Genomic DNA, 21301 nt, shown 5'->3' with positions numbered 1-21301 from the left:
TGGATCTTCGGCATCAATCCTTCCAATGAATATTTGGGACTGATTTCCTTTAGGATTGACTGGTTGGATCTCCTTGCGGTCCAAGGGATTCTCAAGAGTCTTCTCCAACACCACATTTCAAAAGCTTCAATTCTTTAGGGCTCAGCTTTCTTTATATTCCAACTCTCACATCCATACAGGACTACTGGAAAAACCATAGCTTTGACTAGATAGACCTTAGTTGGCCAAATAATGTCATGCAGTCCATGGAATTGCAAAGAGTTGGACACGACTGAGTGATGACTGAACTGAATTAAACTGAGGACAAAGCCACAGTAGGGTAATATTAGACAACATTTGTAGCTACTCAGATGCAAGTGGTGTGGCTAGCTGACAGCTCCAGCTGTTTCGATTGTTCAGTGTTCACCCCTGCTTTCAAGTTGAAGTCATATTATTCTCTGGGCCAGCTTCAGGCGATTACTGAGTAAGGCAGTGTTACAAGAACCTGGCCATTACTGGTCATTATTAGACTTTCAGATAGAGACAGACTTTGCTTCAGAGCTCCTGGTTGGTTGGCAGAAACTCTGACTCTCCTCTTCTTCTATTTTCCTTTAAAAGTGTTTTCTGTGTGCATGCTAAGTCGTGTCCAACTCTTTGTGACACTGTGGAGTATAGCCTGCCAGCTCCTCTGTCCATGGGATTCTCCAGGCAAGAGTACTGGAGTGGGCTGCCAAGTACTTCTCCAGGTGATCTTCCCAACCCAGGGAACAAATTTGTGTCTCTTATGTCTCCTGCATTGGCAGGTGGGCTCTTTTAACACTAGCACCATATGGGAAGCCTTTAAAGAGTGTTACTTCCCATTGAAACTTTTGTACACTTAACCTCTATGGTACTTGCTTTCTGGAAAAACCTGTGACACCACAAACTGTACTTGACTCCATAGACATGATAAGAAAATTTTTAAAATGCAGAAATTTCAGAATTAGTTTTAAAAAGTAGCAAGTGAATGCTATATTAATACATAATTTAAGTTGTAAAACTGAGGGTTGCCTGGGTCACCAGAGAGCTCACTAGGAAAATGAGAGAACTGAGTAGATGATTTACCTAATAGCATAATACATGTGGAAAAGGCACAGGGAATAGAACTATGAAGTGCTCATAGTAGAGTATGTGTGCTATGTCGCTTCAGTTGTGTATGACTCTTTGCAGTGCTATGGACTGTAGCCTGCCAGTCTTCTCTTGGGATTCTCCAGGCAGGAATACTGGAGTGGGTTGCCATGTCTTTCTCCAGGGGCTCTTCCCAACCCAGAGATCAAACCCTCATCTCATATGTCTCCTGCACTGGCAGGCATTCTTTACCACAAGGGACACCTAGGAAGCCTGTACTGCTCAGCAAATACTTTGTATATTGAGGTTAATAAAGGGGAATGAAGTGACTTAAACCTGAGATAGATAGAAATTAGGAAAAAATTATAAGAGAGATACCTATAAATTATGCCAGATGGTAACTCTCTTGGCATCATTTAACAGCTCCTTGCAAATGTCAATTCTGTTGATCCCACATGCATACCTAAGAACGGTAATATACAATACATTGACTTTCTCATAAGGGTTATAACACAAATAGAAATACAAATGTAAGTAAAAATTCCTTTATTCTTAATATTATTCAATGAAGTGTCCATTTTTCTCTAATTGAAAAATGTTTTTAATAATCATATTTCCACCTCAGCTGTTCATATTCATTTATCTTCATGTTATCCTGACTCTCTGGCAACAGTTAGAGAAGAGCTGGCACTGTAACCACAGAACTTCTTGGGTTAAAATACACAATGTGGAAGTTACCTTTTGCTCTGTGTATAAAGATACTGTGTCCACATTTCCAAGGACTGCAAGGAGTATTCCTCTCTGAATTATATAATGGAAAGGCTAGAAAGATACCTGGTACCCTGTAGGAGACACAAGAGATATGGGTTCAATCCCTGGGTTGGCATGATCCCCTGGTGGAGATAATGGCAACCGACTCCTGCATTTTTACCTGGAAAATCTCATGGACAGAGGAGGCTGTCAGGCTATAGTCTATGAGGTCGCAAAGAATCAGACAGGGCTGAGCAGCTAACACACACCCTTCAGATCAGTCCTCTTCGGTATTCAAAGTTCCTTGGTCCCTTTTTTTTTTTTTTGGCAGCTGACTCAGAGGTGAATACTGATTTTATGACAAGCAGAAAAACTGGCTTAAATGTATGTCCTTAAGTTATTCTCATCCAGTTCATTTTCCATACTATAGGCACTTATATCACCATTTCTTAGGATAGGTTTTCTGGCACAATCATGGTTTTTGCGGTGATTCTGAAACCACAGTCCTACTGCACAAATTCAGAAAGCTGTCCTTTTGCTTCTTCTCTCCTTGACTTGAACTAAGCTAAATTTGCTACAGGCCCCTTTCCTGATAAGCTCCTGACCTATTACTTTAATTTTTCTTTCCATTATGCTCCAAAATTATTAATGTTCCCTTTTAAATGATATCCTATGGCTCATTTACTCTTAGCTCTGATTATGTCACATTTTGATAATTAATTTTAAAAATTTACAAAGCCACAGTCATCAAGACAGTATGGTACTGGCACAAAGACAGAAATATAGATCAATGGAACAGAATAGAAAGCCCAGAGATAAATCCACGAACCTATGGACACCTTATCTTTGACAAAGGAGGCAAGGATATACAATGGAAAAAAGACAACCTCTTTAACAAGTGGTGCTGGGAAAACTGGTCAACCACTTGTAAAAGAATGAAACTAGAACACTTTCTAACACCATACACAAAAATAAACTCAAAGTGGATTAAAGATCTAAATGTAAGACCAGAAACTATAAAACCCCTAGAGGAGAACATAGGCAAAACACTCTCCGACATAAATCAAAGCAAGATCCTCTATGACCCACCTCCCAGAATATTGGAAATAAAAGCAAAACTAAACAAATGGGACCTAATGAAACTTAAAAGCTTTTGCACTACAAAGGAAACTATAAGTAAGGTGAAAAGACAGCCCTCAGACTGGGAGAAAATAAAAGGAAATGAAGAAACAGACAAATGATTAATCTCAAAAATATACAAGCAACTCCTGCAGCTCAATTCCAGAAAAATAAATGACCCAATCAAAAAATGGGCCAAAGAACTAAACAGACATTTCTCCAAAGAAGACATACAGATGGCTAACAAACACATGAAAAGATGCTCAACATCACTCATTATTAGAGAAATGCAAATCAAAACCACAATGAGGTACCATTACACGCCAGTCAGGATGGCTGCTATCCAAAAGTCTACAAGCAATAAATGCTGGAGAGGGTGTGGAGAAAAGGGAACCCTCTTACACTGTTGGTGGGAATGCAAACTAGTACAGCCGCTATGGAAAACAGTGTGGAGATTCCTTAAAAAACTGGAAATAGAACTGCCATATGACCCAGCAATCCCACTTCTGGGCATACACACTGAGGAAACCAGATCTGAAAGAGACACGTGCACCCCAATGTTCATCGCAGCACTGTTTATAATAGCCAGGACATGGAAGCAACCTAGATGCCCATCAGCAGATGAATGGATAAGGAAGCTGTGGTACATATACACCATGGAATATTACTCAGCCATTAAAAAGAATTCATTTGAACCAGTCCTAATGAGATGGATGAAGCTGGAGCCCATTATACAGAGTGAAGTAAGCCAGAAAGATAAAGAACATTACAGCATACTGACACATGTATATGGAATTTAGAAAGGTGATAACGATAACTTATATGCAGAACAGAAAAAGAGACACAGAAATACAGAACAGACTTTTGAACTTTGTGGGAGAATGTGAGGGTGGGATATTTCAAAAGAACAGCATGTATACTATCTATGGTGAAACAGATCACCAGCCCAGGTGGGATGCACGAGACAAGTGCTCCGGCCTGGTGCACTGGGAAGACCCAGAGGAATCGGGTGGAGAGAGAGGTGGGAGGGGGGATCGGGATTGGGAATACAAGTAAATCCATGGCTGATTCATATCAATGTATGACAAAACCCACTGGAAAAAAAAAAATAATAATAAAATAAAAAGAAAAAAAAAAGAAAAAAAAATTTATAAACTTAAATGACTTTGTAAACCTTAAACTCTTTGGAAATGTCTAAACAAATAAGATAATATAGTTGTATTATGAAACATGACAATTTGACTTACATTAGACTTATCATTAATAAAAGATAACTTCTTTATAGTGACCATTTTTATTTTACACTTTGTGACATATATATTATCTTTTTCTTTGTTCATATTCTTTTTTCATTGTTCAATTGGTATGGACTTGTCATATAGAATTTTACTCCATTTAATTTGGAAGGAATAATTTCAGTGAATTTTTCTTTATCATCTTTTTTTCTGGCTTATCATTTGTGTATTAGTTTTATTTATTAGTGTCATTTTCTGCTCAGAAAATTTTAATTCTAAAGTGATCAAACCAGTGAGTATTTGGGGATTCTATTCTTTATACAATGCTAAAAAAAATTCTTCCCAACTCTAGGATTATAAAAAGATGAATTATTTTATTCTAACATTATTGCTTTTGTATTTTTACTTTTAAATATCTATTCCATTTGGAGATTATTTAGTTTGGAGTTGTAGTAAGAACATAACTTTATATATTTTTATGAAATACTGGCATTTGCAGCAATGTGGATGGACCTAGAAAATATTACACTTAGAAAAGTAAGTCAGACAGAGAAATACAAATACTATATGATATCACTTATATATGGAATCTAAAAACTAAAACAAATAAAAGTATATACAAAACATAAACAAAATCACAGTTATAGGAGACCAATTTGTGGTTATCAGAGGAGAGAGGGAAGGGAGGAGAGACAAATTAGGGATACAGGATTAACAGATACAAACTATTATTGATAAAATAGATAAGCAATAAATATATGCTATTTAGCACAGGAAATTATATCCATTACCTTTTAATAACCTATAATGAAGTACAATCTGCAAAAATACTCTGAATCATTATGTTGTATACCTGAAACTAGCTTAATTTATAAATTAACTATACTTAATTTTTTTTCTTTTTTTTTTTTTTTCGTTTATTTTCATTAGTTGGAGGCTAATTACTTTACAATATTATAGTGGTTTTTGCCATACATTGACATGAATCAGCCATGGATTTACATGTGTTCCCCATCCCGATCTCCCCTCCCACCTCCCACCCCATCCCATCCCTCTAGGTCTTCCCAGTGCACCAGCCCTGAGCACTTGTCTCATGCATCCAACCTGGGCTGGTGATCTGTTTCACCCTTGATAGTATACTTGTTTCAATGCTATTCTCTCAGAACATCCCACCCTCGCCTTCTCCCACAGAGTCCCAAAGTCTGTTCTGTACATCCGTGTCTCTTTTTCTGTTTTGCATATAGGGTTATCGTTACCATCTTTTTAAATTCCATATATATGTGTTAGTATACTGTATTGGTCTTTATCTTTCTGGATTACTTCACTCTGTATAATGGGCTCCAGTTTCATCCATCTCATTAGAACTGATTCAAATGAATTCTTCTTAATGGCTGAGTAATATTCCATTGTGTATATGTACCACAGCTCCCTTATCCATTCGTCTGCTGATGGGCATCTAGGTTGCTTCCATGTCCTGGCTATTATAAACAGTGCTGCAATGAACATTGGGGTGCACGTGTCTCTTTCAGATCTGGTTTCCTTGGTGTGTATGCCCAGGAGTGGGATTGCTGGGTCACATGGCAGTTCCATTTCCAGTTTTTTAAGGAATCTCCACACTGTTCTCCATAGTGGCTGTACTAGTTTGCATTCCCACCAACAGTGTAAGAGGGTTCCCTTTTCTCCACCCCTTCTCCAGCATCTATTGCTCGTAAACTTTTGGATAGCAGCCGTCCTGACTGGAGTGTAATAGTACCTCACTGTGGTTTTGATTTGCATTTCTCTGATAATGAGTGATGTTAAGCAACTTTTCATGGGTTTGTTAGCCATCTGTATGTCTTCTTTGGAGAAATGTCTGTTTAGTTCTTTGGCCCATTTTGTGATTGGGCCATTTATTTTTCAGGAATTGAGCTGCATGAGTTGATTGTGTATTTTTGGCTAATCCTTCGTCTGTTGCTTCGTTTGCTATTATTTTCTCCCAATCTGAGGGAGAAACCATAATCACCTTGCTTATAGTTTCCTTTGTTGTGCAAAAGCTTTTAACTTTCATTAGGTCCCATTTGTTTATTTTTGCTTTTATTTAAAATATTCTGGGAGGTGGGTCATAGAGGATCCTGCTGTGATTTATGTCGGACAGTGTTTTGCCTATGTTCTCCTCTAGGGGTTTCATAGTTTCTGGTCTTACATTTAGATCTTTAATCCATTTTGAGTTTGTTTTTGTGTATGGTGTTGGAAAGTGTTCTAGTTTCATTCTTTTACAAGTGATTGACCAGTTTTCCCAGCACCACTTGTTAAAGAGGTTGTCTTTTTTCCATTGTATATCCTTGCCTCCTTTGTCAAACATAAGGTGTCCATAGGTACATGGATTTATCTCTGAGCTTTCTATTCTGTTCCATTGATCTATATTTCTGTCTTTGTGCCCGTACCATACTGTCTTGATGACTGTGGCTTTGTAGTATAGCCTGAAGTCAGGCAGGTTGATTCCTCCAGTTCCATTCTTCTTTCTCAAGATTGCTTTGGCTATTTGAGATTTTTTGTATTTCCATACACATTGTGAAATTATTTGTTCTAGTTGTGTGAAAAATACCATTGGTGGCTTGATAGGGACTGCACTGAATCTATAGATTGCTTTGGGTAGTATAGTCATTTTCATAATATTGTTTCTTCCAATCCATGAACACAGTATATTTCTCCATCTATTTGTGGGCCATAAATCTAGCCTTGGTAAATTAAAAAAAATTGAAATCATTCCAGTCATCTTTTCTGACCACAATGCAGTAAGATTAGATCTCAATTACAGGAAAAAAAACTATTAAAAATTCCAACATATGGAGACTAAATAACACGCTTCTGAATAACCAACAAATCATAGAAGAAATCAAAAAAGAAACCAAAATATGCATAGAAATGAATGAAAATGAAAACACAACAACCCAAAACCTATGGGACACTGTAAGAGCAGTGCTAAGGGGAAGATTCATAGCAATACAGGCATACCTCAAGAAATAAGAAAAAAGTCAAATAAATAACCTAACTCTACACCTAAAGCAACTAGAGAAGGAAGAAATGAAGAACCCCAGGGTTAGTAGAAGGAAAGAAATCTTAAAAATTAGGGCAGAAATAAATGCAAAAGAAACAAAAGAGACCATGGCAAAAATCAACAAAGCTAAAAGCTGGTTTTTTGAAAAGGTAAATAAAATTGATAAACCGTTATCCAGACTCATCAAGAAACAAAGGGAGAAGAACCAAATCAACAAAATTAGAAATGAAAATTGAGAAATCACAACAGACAACACTGAAATACAAAGGATCATAAGAGACTATTACCAGCAGCTCTATGTCAATAAAATGGACAACTTGGAAGAAATGGACAAATTCTTAGAAACGTATAACTTTCCAAAACTGAACCAGGAAGAAATAGAAGATCTTAACAGACCCATCACAAGCACAGAAATCGAAACTGTAATCAGAAATCTTCCAGCAAACAAAAGCCCAGGACCAGATGGCTTCACAGCTGAATTCTACCAAAAATGTAAAGAAGAGCTAACACCTATCCTACTCAAACTCTTCCAGAAAATTGCAGAAGAAGGCAAACTTCTAAACTCATTCTATGAGGCCACCATCACCCTAATACCAAAACCAGACAAAGATGCCACAAAAAAAGAAAACTACAGGCCAATATCACTGATGAACATAGATGCAAACATCCTTAACAAAATTCTAGCAAACATAATCCAACAACATATTAAAAAGATCATACATCATGTCCAAGTGGGCTTTATCCCAGGAATGCAAGGATTCTTTAATATCCGCAAATCAACCAATGTAATACACCGCATTAACAAATTAAAAAATAAAAACCATATGATTATCTCAATAGATGCAGAAAAAGCCTTTGACAAAATTCAACATCCATTTATGATAAAAGCTCTCCAGAAAGCAGGAATAGAAGGAACATACCTCAACATAATAAAAGCTATATATGACAAACCCACAGCAAACATTATCCTCAATGGTGAAAAATTGAAAGCATTTCCCTTAAAGTCAGGAACAAGACAAGGGTGCCCACTCTCACCACCACTATTCAACATAGTTTTGGAAGTATTGGCCACAGCAGTCAGAGCAGAAAAAGAAATAAAAGGAATCCAGATAGGAAAAGAAGAAGGAAAACGCTCACTGCAGACGACATGATCCTCCACATAGAAAACCCTAAACACTCTTCCAGAAAATTACTAGAGCTAAAAATTAACACACAGAAATCTCTTGCATTTCTATACACTAACAATGAGAAAACAGAAAGAGAAATTAAGGAAACAATACCATTCAACATTGCAACAAAAAGAATAAAATACTTAGGAGTATATCTATGTAAAGAAATGAAAGAACTATATATAGAAAACTATATACTTAAATTTTGAAAAAAAAAATAATTTTCCAGGAAATGAAAAATCCCTTATATTTTTATATATGGCAACTAAATTATTTCAACACTATTTGTTAATTATTATTCTACCAAGTTTCATGCAAAGATGGGCACAATAAGAGACAGAAATGGTATGGACCTAACAGCAGCAGATCTTAAGAGGAGGTGGCAAGAATACACAGAAGAACTATACAAAAAAAGATCGTCATGACCCTGATAATCATGATGGTGTGATCACTCACCTAGAGCCAGACATCCTGGAATGTGAAGTCAAGTTGACCTTAGGAAGCATCACTATGAACAAAGCTAGTGGAAGTGATGGAATTCCAGTTAAGCTATTTAAAATCCCCAAAATTGATTCTGTTAAATATGCCAGCAAATTTGGAAAACTCAGCAGTGGAACATGACCTTAAATGGTCAGTTTTCATTCCAATTCCAAAGAAAGGCAATGCCAAAGAATGTTCAAACTACCACACAATTGTACTCATCTCATACGCTAGCAAAGTCATGCTCAAAATTCTCCAAACCAGGCTTCAACAGTACATGAACCATGAACTTCCAGACGTTCAGGCTGGATTTAGAAAAGGCAGAGGAACCAGAGATCAAATTGCAAACATATGCTGGTTTGTCAAAAAAGCAAGAGAGTTATAGAAAAACAACTACTTCTGCTTTAGTTGCTATGTCAAATCCTTTGACTGAGTTGATCACAAAAAACTGTGGAAAATTCTTAGAGGTGGGAATACCAGACGACATTACTTGACTCCTGAGAAATCTGTATGGCGGTCAAGAAGCAACAGTTAGAACCAGACATGGAACTACAGACTGGTTCCAAATTAGGAAAGGAGTATGTCAAGGCTGTATATTGTCACCCTGCTTATTTAACTTATACGCAGAGTACATCATGGGAAATGCTGGTCTGGATGAAGCACAGGCTGGAATCAAGATTGTCAGGAGAAATATCAATAACCTCAGATACAAAGATGACACCTCCCTTACGACAGAAAGTGAAGAACTAAAGAACCTCTTGATGAAAATTGAAGAGGAGAGTGAAAAAGCTGGTTTAAAACTCAACATTCAGAAAACTAAGATTATGGCATCCAGTGCCATCACTTCATGGCAAATAGATGGGGAAACATCTCACCCTACCATGGAGACCCTAAACTCCAGGGCTGGCCTGCCTCAGGCCAAACAACTACCAGGGAGAGAGTGCAACTCCACCCATCAATTGATAAGTTTTACTGAACAAGGCCCTGCCCACCAGAGCAAGTCCCTCCCATTCAGAAGCTTATAGGAACCTTTTAGCCTCATGTATCAGAGGGCAGACAGAAGCAAGAAGAAGCACAATCCCACAGCAGCTAAAACAAAAACCATATTACAGAAAGTTAATCATGATGAAAAAGTAGAAAGTTATGTGTCAGATGAACGAACAACACAAAACCCCTTAAAAACAACTAAATGAAGTGGAGACAGGCAACCTTCCAGAAATAGAATTCAGAATAGGGAAGATGATCCAGGATCACAGTTAAAGAATGGAGGCAAATATTGAGAAGATGGAAGAAATTTTTACCAAGGACCTAGAAGAAATAAAGAACAAATAAACAGAGATGAAAAACATATGAGAAGGAAGCCAAAGCAGAATAACTGAGGCAGAAGAATGGATAATTGACCTAGAGGACAGAACAGTGGAAATCATTGCCACAGAACAGAATATAGAAAAAAGAATGAAAAGAAATGAAGACAGCCTGAGACCTCTGGGACAACATTAAACACTTCAACATTTGGGTCCCAGAAGGAAAAGCGAGTGAGAAAGGACCTGAGAAATTATTTGAAGAGATAATAGCTGAAAATTTACCTAACATGGGAAAGGAAATAGTCAACCAAGTCCAGGAAGCACAAAGAGTCCCAGGAAGGATAAGCCTAAGGAGGAACACACTAAGACACATAGTAATCAAACTGACAAAAATTAAAGACAGAGATAAAATATTAAAAGCAACAAGGGGAAAATGACGACACACAAGGGGACTCCCATCAGTTGATCAGCTGATTGCTCAACAGAAACTGTACAAGCCAGAAGGGAATGGCATGATATATTTAACGTGATAAAAGGGAAGAACCTACAACCAAAAAATACTCTACCCAGCAAGACTCTCCTTCAGATTTGATGGAGAAATAAAAAGCTTTCCAGTTAAGCAAAATTAAGAGAATTCAGCACCACCAAATCAGCTTTACAACAAACGCTAAAGGAACTAAACACGTCTGGGCAGGAAACACATGAGGAGGAAAAGACCTGCAGAAAATAAACCAAGAACAATTAAGAAAACAGTAAAAGGATACATACACATATTGATAATTACCTGAAATGCAAATGGATTAAATGCACCAAACAAAAGCCATAGACTGACTGGGTAGATGAACACATGTGCATGTATGCACTTTCACTTACCACATTACTCTGCTTGACCCCCTTCCAAATTGTATGTAATTATTTTATATTGTTAACCATATTTCCATTATGGCTTGCAATTGTAATTATCTTTTATTTTTTGTTTGGCTATTGATTGTGAAAACTGATAAACATCTTTAACTAATGTGATTATGTAACTATTACTCACTGAATACCATTGTATCATGATGGGTCAACAGAAAAATAATAAAACTCTATATCACCAAAACTAGGATCTAACAGAAAAACCTGTAATCACTTTTTAAAATCCAGATGCATATCAGAATTATATTGAAATTTTTTGAAAAATACAAACACTCAGGGTTTTTTTTTTTTTTCTTTAGAAAAAAGGTTTGCTTTTTTCCTCTAGAGTTCCAGATATGTTTCTAACGAGCAGTCATGTTTAAAAACAACTGGACTATATGATGATCTTTCACTTTTGTCTAGTTTGTTTGTTTCACTTTTTCTATTTCATATTTAGCGCTCCCATTTCATTTAGTTTATGTTCTAAAATTTCTCCATCTCATTTTTTTTGATGTTCTTTTTTAAGTCTTTATCAAGTGTAGTAGAACTTTCATATACATATATATATATATTTATAATATATATATTTCAGAAAACTTAGGAATTTTTGCCTGATTAAAATATTATGACATTTTGATTCTACTTGTTTGACTTAGTTTGACTAGAATGCTAGATTTCTAATTAAAAAATAGATATGCAACAAGCAACAAAGATTTACTGTATAGCATAGGGAACTATAGTCAATATCTTGTAATATCTTATGATGGAAAATTATTTCAAAAACAATATATGTGTATTTGTGTAACTGAATCAGCTTGCAGTGCACCTGAAACATTGTAGGTCAACTATACTTCAATAAATCTATATATTTAAATAAATAAATACTTCACTGAAAAAAGAAAAAAAAGATAAAGTTAGTCCCTATGTGCTAAGTCAGTAAGCTATAGCTTCACTTGTAAGTTATCATTTTCCCAAAAGAAGGGTGAATTAAACTTAAACTGTCCTTAACTCCTGGTAGCCCTAGTGTCTACCTTTAAGAGACTCTTCTGATAAACATCTCATATTTCTATCTTACCCTAAAAGCCACTATTTCCCACAACTCCAACTCCTCTGATCAGACCTTTAGATGTCAGTCAGGCAACTGATGAAACTCGCTTTGAATCTGCATACATCTTTCAATTACATATTACATCATCAGTCTCTACCCAGTAAGTTTCTCCTATTCTCACCCCCAACCCCCGCAAAAGTTCCAGATAGTAATTGCTTGATGGCAATTTTTAAGGTCTTAGAATTTGCTATAGTGCTAAGGGCATTCTAAGTATTCAAAAAATACCCATTTGAAATGAGTTGTTTTGCTGACGGGGCCTGAAAATTACTATTAGGCAATAACAAAGAGCAGTTCTTAGAGAAGATGTAAGGAAGTTATTACAAAGCTTTTTTCTTAAGACTTAAATAAGTTAGTAAAACATCCCAGAAGCTCATGATAACAAAGGTCAGTTCCTAGTGTAAAGAAAATCTCTTCACAAAACAATGAAATTCAAAAAATCAAATATCTATCCATAAGATTTTTAAACAAGCCACTTAATAAAATAAAGTGACCCATTCCATATTTTCTAAATCTGATATAAGATCAACCTTCTCAATACTTTTTAATATAATTTACTGTTAAACTAAACAAAGAAAAGGTCAAAAGTACTTTCAGCATTTTTTGGCTTATAATATTATAGAGTTGTGTCAATGTAGGTTCATTGATTGTAACAAATATACCACTGTGGTATGGGATGTGGATAATGGATACTGTACATATGCGGGGACAGGCAGTACATAGAGACTCTCCTTACTTTTTACTAATTTTGCTACGGACCTAAAAATGCTCTAAAGAAAATGTTTAACTAAAAAAAGAGAATTGTTAATGTGGAATATAACACAAAATATAGGTTCCTGAAAGCAGTATTTCTATACTTATATTATAAAAAATGGAGACAAAATGTTTTTATACATAATGCAAAAACTTTGTACTTATATAAATAAAACATGATTTCAATTAGAAAAAAGAATATACAAAATTGTCAGAAAGAAAGGAGTAATAACATTCTGCCTCTTAAATATTCACAATTAACATATTGATGGTTGGGATTTTCATGTACTTTTAATGCATATGTGATATAATTAAAAAGTCAGTTTATATTTTTGAACCCTATTAAAAATTACATTAAACAACCTCAGGGGTGTGTGTGTGTATGTGTATGTATGTGTTGTATTTAACAGTAATCAATGGAAAGGGTTCACAGGAGGATTAAATTTGAGTATAATTTGCTCTATTTTACTTTACAGAAATAATATTCCACATGAAATGTAATAGTTTCATCTGTATTAGTTATGATAATAAATCTTTGGAAGCAAAGGAAAATCAATAAAAGTATCTTAGAATTCAAACAAATTAACAGTTCTAAAGCAAATCTTAGTGTAGATGACTCCTATATTATATTATGTTTCCAGGAACTATATAATGCCACAAAGGAGAACAAGATGTGAACATTCATTGTGTTAGAAGTAGTTCAAAGTAAGAAATTTGTTCCAGAGAAACTGATTGGATTGCCCTATTGATCTTTTTCCTCGTTTTGCTGATAACTAGGGAGAACATATGCACTCTCTCCAGAAGATGAGTCAAGATAAAGGGTTTGAAATTCCAATATCCATGCCTCAAGGCAGGAGACTATTGCTGAAGTCCTAAGAAAAAATTAGAGTATGATTCTAGGAGTTGGGCTGCCAAAGAAGATAGAGATCCACAACACATAGAATGTTCTTCCTTTCCAGGAGGTTTTAAGAGTAAAGGTTCCAGGCCATCATGGTTTCTTACCTCTTAGGTGATTCCTTTCCTACTGAACAACATATTACTAAACCAGCTTAAGGAAGCTTCAGATGTGAGGTTATGAGGGCAACAGGAGAGGAGGCAACTAAGTTGCTCGAAGGGTGCAACAAAACACTGTGCAAATCAAGACTCAGGGAAAAGAGCAGTGACCACCACAAGAGACGAAGCCAGACCTGCTTTTGAGTATTTGAGTGTCTCTTGTGGAGGCACGTGTCAGCAGTGGCCGACCACGGGGGTTCTTAAGGTAGCAGCAGTCCTGGAAGGCGCAGGGTATGGCATAAGTCCTCTTGGAGAAGGTCGCCATTAGCCCCACCATAGAGTCGCCAAGCAGGTGACCCACAAACTGGAGAACAATTATACCAAAGAAGTTCTCACACTGCTATGAAAGTTGTAGGCCCACAACAGATTTCTGAACCCGGGGATCCGGCAAAGAAACTGAGAACCTCCGGGGAATTATACTTGTAGGCAAATGAGATTTTGATTAAAAAACTTCCAAAGGACTGAGGAAACAGACTCTTGGAAGGCACAAACAGAATCCTGTGCACACTAGGCCCTAGGAGAAAGGAGCAGTGACCCCACAAGAGACTGAGTCAGACTTGCCTGTATAAGTCCTTTTGAAGTAGGTCACTCAGGCCAAACTACAGGGAGTGAACACAAACCCACCCATCAGCAAAAAATTAACGATTTACTGAGCATGGCCTTGCCCACCAAAGTAAGACCCAGTTCTCCACATAGTCCATCCCTTCCATCAGGAAGCTTCCACAGGCCTCTTTCCTTATCAATCAGAGAAGAGATAGAATGAAAACTACAATCACAGAAAACTAATCAAACTGATCACATGGATCACAATCTTGTCTAACTCAATGAAACAAAGAGCCATGCCATGTAGGGCCACCCAAGATGGATGGGTCATGGTAGAGAGTTCTGACAAAATGTAGTCCACTGGAGAAGGAAATGGCAAACCACTTCAGTATTCTTGACTTGGGAAAGCCATGATCAGTATGAAAAGGCAAAAATATATGACACTGAAAGATGAACTCCCCAGGTTGGTAGGTGCCCAAGATGCTACTGGAGAAGAGTGGAGAAATAGCTCCAGAGAGAATGAAGAGACGGAGGCAAAGAAAAAACAATGCCCAGTTGTGAATGTGACTTGTGATGGAAGTAAAGCCTAATGCTGTAAAGAACAATACTGCATAGGAACCTATGAATCAAGGTAAACTGGAAGTGGTCAAACAGGAGACGGCAAGAGTGCACACTGACATTTCAGCAATCAGTGAACTAAAATGGACTGGAATGGGCGAATTTAATTCAGATGACCATTATATCTCCTACTGTGGGCAAGAATTCCTTAGAAGAAATGGACTAGCCCTATTCATAAGTTAACAAAAGAGTCCAAAATGCAGTATCTGGGTGCAATCTCAAAAATGACAGAATGATCTTGGTTCATTTCCAAGGCAAACCATTCAACATCACAGTAATCCAAGTACATGCCCCAACCACTAATGCCAAAGAACCTGAAGTTGAAAGGTTCTGTGATGACCTACAAGACCTTAGAAGTAACACCCCCAAAAGATATCCTTTTCATCACAGGAGACTGGGATGAAAAAGTAGGAAGTCAAGATATACCTGTAGTAATAGGCCTCAAGTTTGGCTTTTGAGTACAAGATGAAGCAGGGCAAAGGCTAACAGAGTTTTGCCAAGAGAATGCTCTGGTCATAGCAAACATCCTCTTCCAACAACACAAGAGAAGAATCTACACATGAACATCACCAGATGGTCAATACTTAAATCAAATTGATTATATCCTTTGTACTCAAAGATGGAGAAGCTCTATCTAGTCAGCAAAAACAAGAGTGAGAGTTGACGGTGGCTCAGATCATGAAATCCTTATTGCAAAATTCAGACTTAAATTGAAGAAAGCAGGGAAAACCACTAGGCCATTCAGGTATGGCCTAAATCAAAGCCCTTAGAATAATGCAGTGGAAGTGACAAATAGATTCAAGAGATTAGATCTGATAGACAGAGTGCCTGAAGAACTATGGGCCAAACAGTTCATAACACTGTACAGGAGGTAGTGATCAAAACCATCTCCAAGAAGAAGAAATTCAAAAAAGCAAAATGGTTGTCTGAGGGGGCCTTAAACATAGCTGAAAAAAAAAGAAGAGAAGTAAAAGGCAAAGGAGAAAAGGAAATATATACCCATCTGAATGCAGAGTTCAAAAGAATAGCAAGGACAGATGAGAAAGACTTAAGTGAACAATGCAAAGAAATAGAGAAAACAATAGAAAGGGAAGATCTCTTCCCCTTCTAGAGATCTCTTCAGGAAAATTAGTGATACCAAGGGAACATTTCATGCAAAGATGGGCACAATAAAGGACAGAAATGCTATGCATCTAACAGAAACAGAAGATGTTGAGAAGAGGTGGAAAGAATACACAGAAGAACTATAGAAAAAAGATCTTCATGACCCAGATAACCACGATGGTGTGATCACTCATCTAGAGCCAAGTATTCTAGAGTGTGAAGTCAAATGGGCCTTAGAAGCATCATTATGAACAAAGCTAGTGAAGGTGATGAAATTCCAGTTGTGCTATTTCAAATTCTAAAGATCCTGTTAAAGTGCTGCAGTCAATAGGCCAAAAAAATTTGGAAAACTCAGCCACAGGATCAGAAAAGATCAGCTTTCATTCCAATTTTAAAGAATGGCAATGCTAAAGAATGTTCAAACTACCACACGATTACACTCATTTCACATGCTACAAGGTAATTCTCAAAAATCTTTCAAACTAGGATTCAACAGTATGTGTATTGAGAACTTCCCAATGTAGAAGCTGGACTTAGAAAAGGCAGAGGAACCAAAGATCAAATTGCCAACATCTGTTGGATCACAGAAAAAGCAAGAGAATTCCAGAAAATAATCTACTACTGCTCATTGACTATGCTAAAGCCTTTGACTGTGGGGATCACAACAAACTGTGGAAATTTCTTCAAAGGATGGGAATACCAGACTACCTTACCCATCTCCTGAAAAAAACCTGTATGCAGGTCAAGAAGCAACAGCCAGACTTGAACATGGAAAAACAGATTGGTTCCAAATTGGGAAAGGAATACATCCAGGCTGTATATTTTCACCATGCTTATTTAACTTATATGCAGAGTACATCATGCAAAATGCCGGGCTGAATGAAGCACAAGCTGGAATCAAGATTGCCGGGAGAAATGTCAACAACCTCAGATATGCAGATGATACCATCTTATGGCACAATGCAAAAAGGAACTAAAGAGCCTTTTGATGAAGGTGAAAGAGGAGAGTGAAAAAGCTGACTTAAAACTCAACATTCAAAAAACTAAGAAAGGGCATCTGGTCCCATCTTCTGGTCCCATCTGCTCCCATCCTACTTCATGGCAAATAGATGGGGAAACAATGGGTATGGTGACTTTATTTTCTTGGGCTCAAAAATCACTGTGGATGGGGACTGTAGCCATAAAATTAAAAGATGCTTGTTCCTTGGAAGAAAAGCTATGAAAACCTAGATTGCATATTAAAAAGCAGAGATGTTACTTTGCCAAGAAAGATCTGAATAGCTATGGCTTTCCATTAGTCATGTATGGATGTGAGAACTGGATCATAAAGAAGCCTGAGCTCTGAAGAACTGACACTTTCAAATGTTGTATTACAGAAGACTCTTGAGAGTCCTTTGGACTGCAAGGAGCTCAAACCAGTCGATCCTAAAGGAAATCAACCCTGAATAATCATTGGAAGGACTGATGCTGAAGCTAAAGCTCTAATACTTTGGCCACCTGATGGGGAGAGCTGACTCACTGGAAAAACCCTGATGCTGGGAAAGACTGAAGGCAGGAGAGGAAGGGGATGACAAAGGATGTGACGGATGGACGCCATCACCGACTCAATGGACATGAGTTTGAGCAAGCTCCAGGAGGTGGTGAAGGACCGGGAAGCCTGCTGTGCTGCAGTCCATCCAGTCACAAGGAGTTGGACATGACTGAGCAACTGAACAACAACAAAGCTAGTCTGAAAGAAATACATGACAAATTGCTTTCCCTGACTCCAAATCTTTATCCTTTAGGTTAGAATGAGTGTGACTTTCTCTTATACTATATCCCTTCTAAAATTCATGTTTGCAATATAGAAAATAACTATTCAAGATAAAAAAGCATAGGTAACAAAGAATATCTCATAGTGTAGCCCAGGTTACTAAAATATTGCAATTGAATTTTAGATCAAAGCCTCAGTTAGGAACTGCTTTGTTTGTTATTACTTTCTATAGATATACTCTCCTTGGTAACTTTTGAGTAAAAGGATTGACTGTGCCAAAGCAGATTTCAAATAGTTTTGGGTGCCCCAGCAAAATTCATCATAATAATATCTAGATTTTCCAAAAAATTCTCCATAATAATATATAAATGTCCCTAAAGCTTGATCTAATTACCACCAAATTCTATATTTATGTTGGTCTATTCAGTAACAGGAGAAAAACTACCCTCTGATGAAAATCTGTAAGCCAGGGACAAATAATGTCCATAGCAATTGTTTTAGATTCTCAATTTCTTCTATGTAAATACATTTTTTTTTTTCAGATTCTTTTATCATAGCTTCTGATTTTTGGTTCTGCATCTCATTTACAGTTTATTCTTGCACCATGAACTCTGGGTGTTTATAGGGACTTCTGGCTTTAAAACACAGCATTTCCTAAATGAATGTGACTTGAACTCACTACTGGGCTCTTTCCATTTTAGGTTACCATAAATATCAGAAATTTTAAGCCCTTAGGAGACTAAGCACATTTCATCTCAAAACAGGAGCAGATTCAGACAATGATTACTTTATCTAATTACTGAAACCTGAATTCCATTCTTGATTAACCCTTTCCATTACTTTACTCAGTATATTTTTCTAATGAGCTTCCATTATAAAATGCTGATATTTTCTCAAGCCTTCCCCTTTCCCTACTCCCTAACTTCTTTAGTGTTTTCTGGATGCTATGTTCTCTTAGGCACTCTAGGGTATTAATTATTCTCACTATAGTTTCCAACAAACCAAGTCAATAATGACTAGACAAGTGAGTAGTAAAAATAATAAAAGAATAATATATCAACAGAGTGAGCTGAAGAAAAGACTAAAAATGAAACTAACAGAAGATGGAATGGCAATTTTATATAAAAAGCATAGATTCAAAGATGAATCTTACAGAGAACAATTACTTCAGTTACTTTAGGAAAGTGAGCTTTGGTCTGCCCTGGTGGCTCCGTGGTGGAGAATCTGCCTGTCAGTGCAGGAGACACAGGTTTGATTCCTGACCCAGGGAGATTCCACAGGACACAGCTACAGAAGCCCACACACTCCAGAGCCGATGGTCTCCAACAAGAGACGCCATCACAACGAGAAGCCCACACACTGCTAGGAAGAGTAGCCTGGCTTACCACAATTAGAGAAAAGCCTGAACAGCCATGAAGGATCAGCCCAGCAGAAAACACATTTAAAAAAGAAAGTGAGCTTTGAGACAACTTCAATAATGTTCTGTGAATAATGGTCCATGAATGGTAGCTAGAAGCAGTGAAAAAGGGTAAGTCTATAAAGAATAGTTTTTAATAAATGACATTATCAGGGATGTGGTTAATAGAATCACTAACATCAAGGAGCTTTAGAAAACTCCATATAATTAATATATTTTAGCAAAAGATTTGTAATATTCAAAATACTTCCAAAGATCCAAAATTGTATATTTTACATATCTTCATAGGTATTAAATAACATAACCTTTATAATATATACTATTCCTATTTATGTATCTGTAATAGTTGTTTGCTATAACACAACATATTATATATGAATATATGTATATATGGATCTGTATTCACATATGGTTGTTAGCTATTGGCATACCTAAATTGATTATCAGTATACAACATATCCATATCCAACTTGGATATCAGAATACAACATCAGTGAAAGTCTTCTCTATATAAAGCATATAAAAAGCACGTCACATGCTGAAATTAGTAAGTTTATATTCTACAGAGAGCCAAAAGATGTTTCACATAATCTTTACAGTGCATACTATCATCTGGAGTAAATCAATACAGTTGGCACTGAGTGTTAGTGAGGAAAATGTTTTGAATAGGATAATCTGCTTTTTAAAACCTATCCTTTTATTCAATGGAAAAACTTTGGCAGGATTTAAGGGACTGAGGACGTTACTATATCTACTGTGTCTAGAACACATGTCCTCAATTACACTGAGATCATACTAATTGCAGTCTGAGCATTTTTTATTTTCTTCTAATTATGTTAATAGAATAGAAACATTTGTAGCTTAGGCTACTCAGGTACAATTGCAAATATGAAGGAGTTTACATACCAAACAGTGCTTTACAATTCACAAAAAGTTCATTTCAGTTAATTATACTATAATGCCAAGTTTTCATTTTTACAATTACCTAGTGTTCAAAGCAAAACTCTAAAAAATAAAAAAAGACACAAATTTTGAGGTCAGAAGATCTCCGAGTTAAGTCCCAGCAATGTCACTTATCTGTCTGGCTTTTAGCAAGTTAATTGACCCCTCTGAGCTTTAGTTTCCCTATTTATAAAAAAAAAAGAGGTAAAAGTACCTATATAACAGTATTGTGAAGAATAAACTACCTACCACATGCAAAATACCTAGCACAGTGCCTGGTACATAGTAGGCACTCAATAAATACAAATTTCTTTCTATTTTTATTGTGTCCTTAAAGCAATATATAATTTAGCATACATCACTCAGTGAATATTTTGTTATATATACAATTATCAGTCTTTAATAAACTAAATATTTATTTATGCTTTCAGCTACTGAGAAGAGATTTTATATCACTATTAACAATTAGTTGCAATAATTAATAAGAGAAAACATATATACAAAGCACAAATTAGTTTTGGAGTGATTAATATACCACAAAAATTATATTTATACTATATGACTTTTATCATATCACAAAAATATTAAGAATATTAACAAGATAGAAGATATTAACAGAGATTAAAGAAATCATTAATACAATATAAACTATAATTATAGTATCTTAACAATATTTCAAATAAACATAATAAAAAATAAATAAAAATAGCAATAAAAAAGAAACATAAGAAAATAATTGTACTTACATGTTTCCAACGTGCAAACTTTTCTGTTATATTAGTTCCAGGCTGAAAAAAGAGTTCCTTAAAGAGTTTATCATCAAATCCTTTGTGCTTGTAAATCCATCTTTTTTCACATTCACTAATGGGTTTTTCATGTTTTTTATACAAAAACAAGTGGCTGAATATAAGGGAGGAAGGGGGAACTGCTGTTTAG

At 36.2% G+C, this 21301-nt stretch overlaps 1 protein-coding gene across 1 annotated transcript in view; it reads right to left on the bottom strand.

Annotated features, from left to right (window-relative positions):
- LRRIQ3 (leucine rich repeats and IQ motif containing 3) overlaps positions 1–21301 on the bottom strand; it is a 199303-nt gene that overhangs the window by 104067 nt on the left and 73935 nt on the right. Inside the window, exon 5 of the mRNA XM_061121611.1 lies at positions 21112–21265. Within this exon, the coding sequence (XP_060977594.1) occupies positions 21112–21265 (154 nt within the window). The remainder of the gene's footprint in view (positions 1–21111; positions 21266–21301) is intronic.

Source organism: Dama dama, chromosome 20 (assembly GCF_033118175.1).
Source record: "Dama dama isolate Ldn47 chromosome 20, ASM3311817v1, whole genome shotgun sequence".
NCBI classification, from domain to species: Eukaryota; Metazoa; Chordata; class Mammalia; order Artiodactyla; family Cervidae; genus Dama; species Dama dama.
This window is presented reverse-complemented; position numbering and strand designations above follow the sequence as displayed.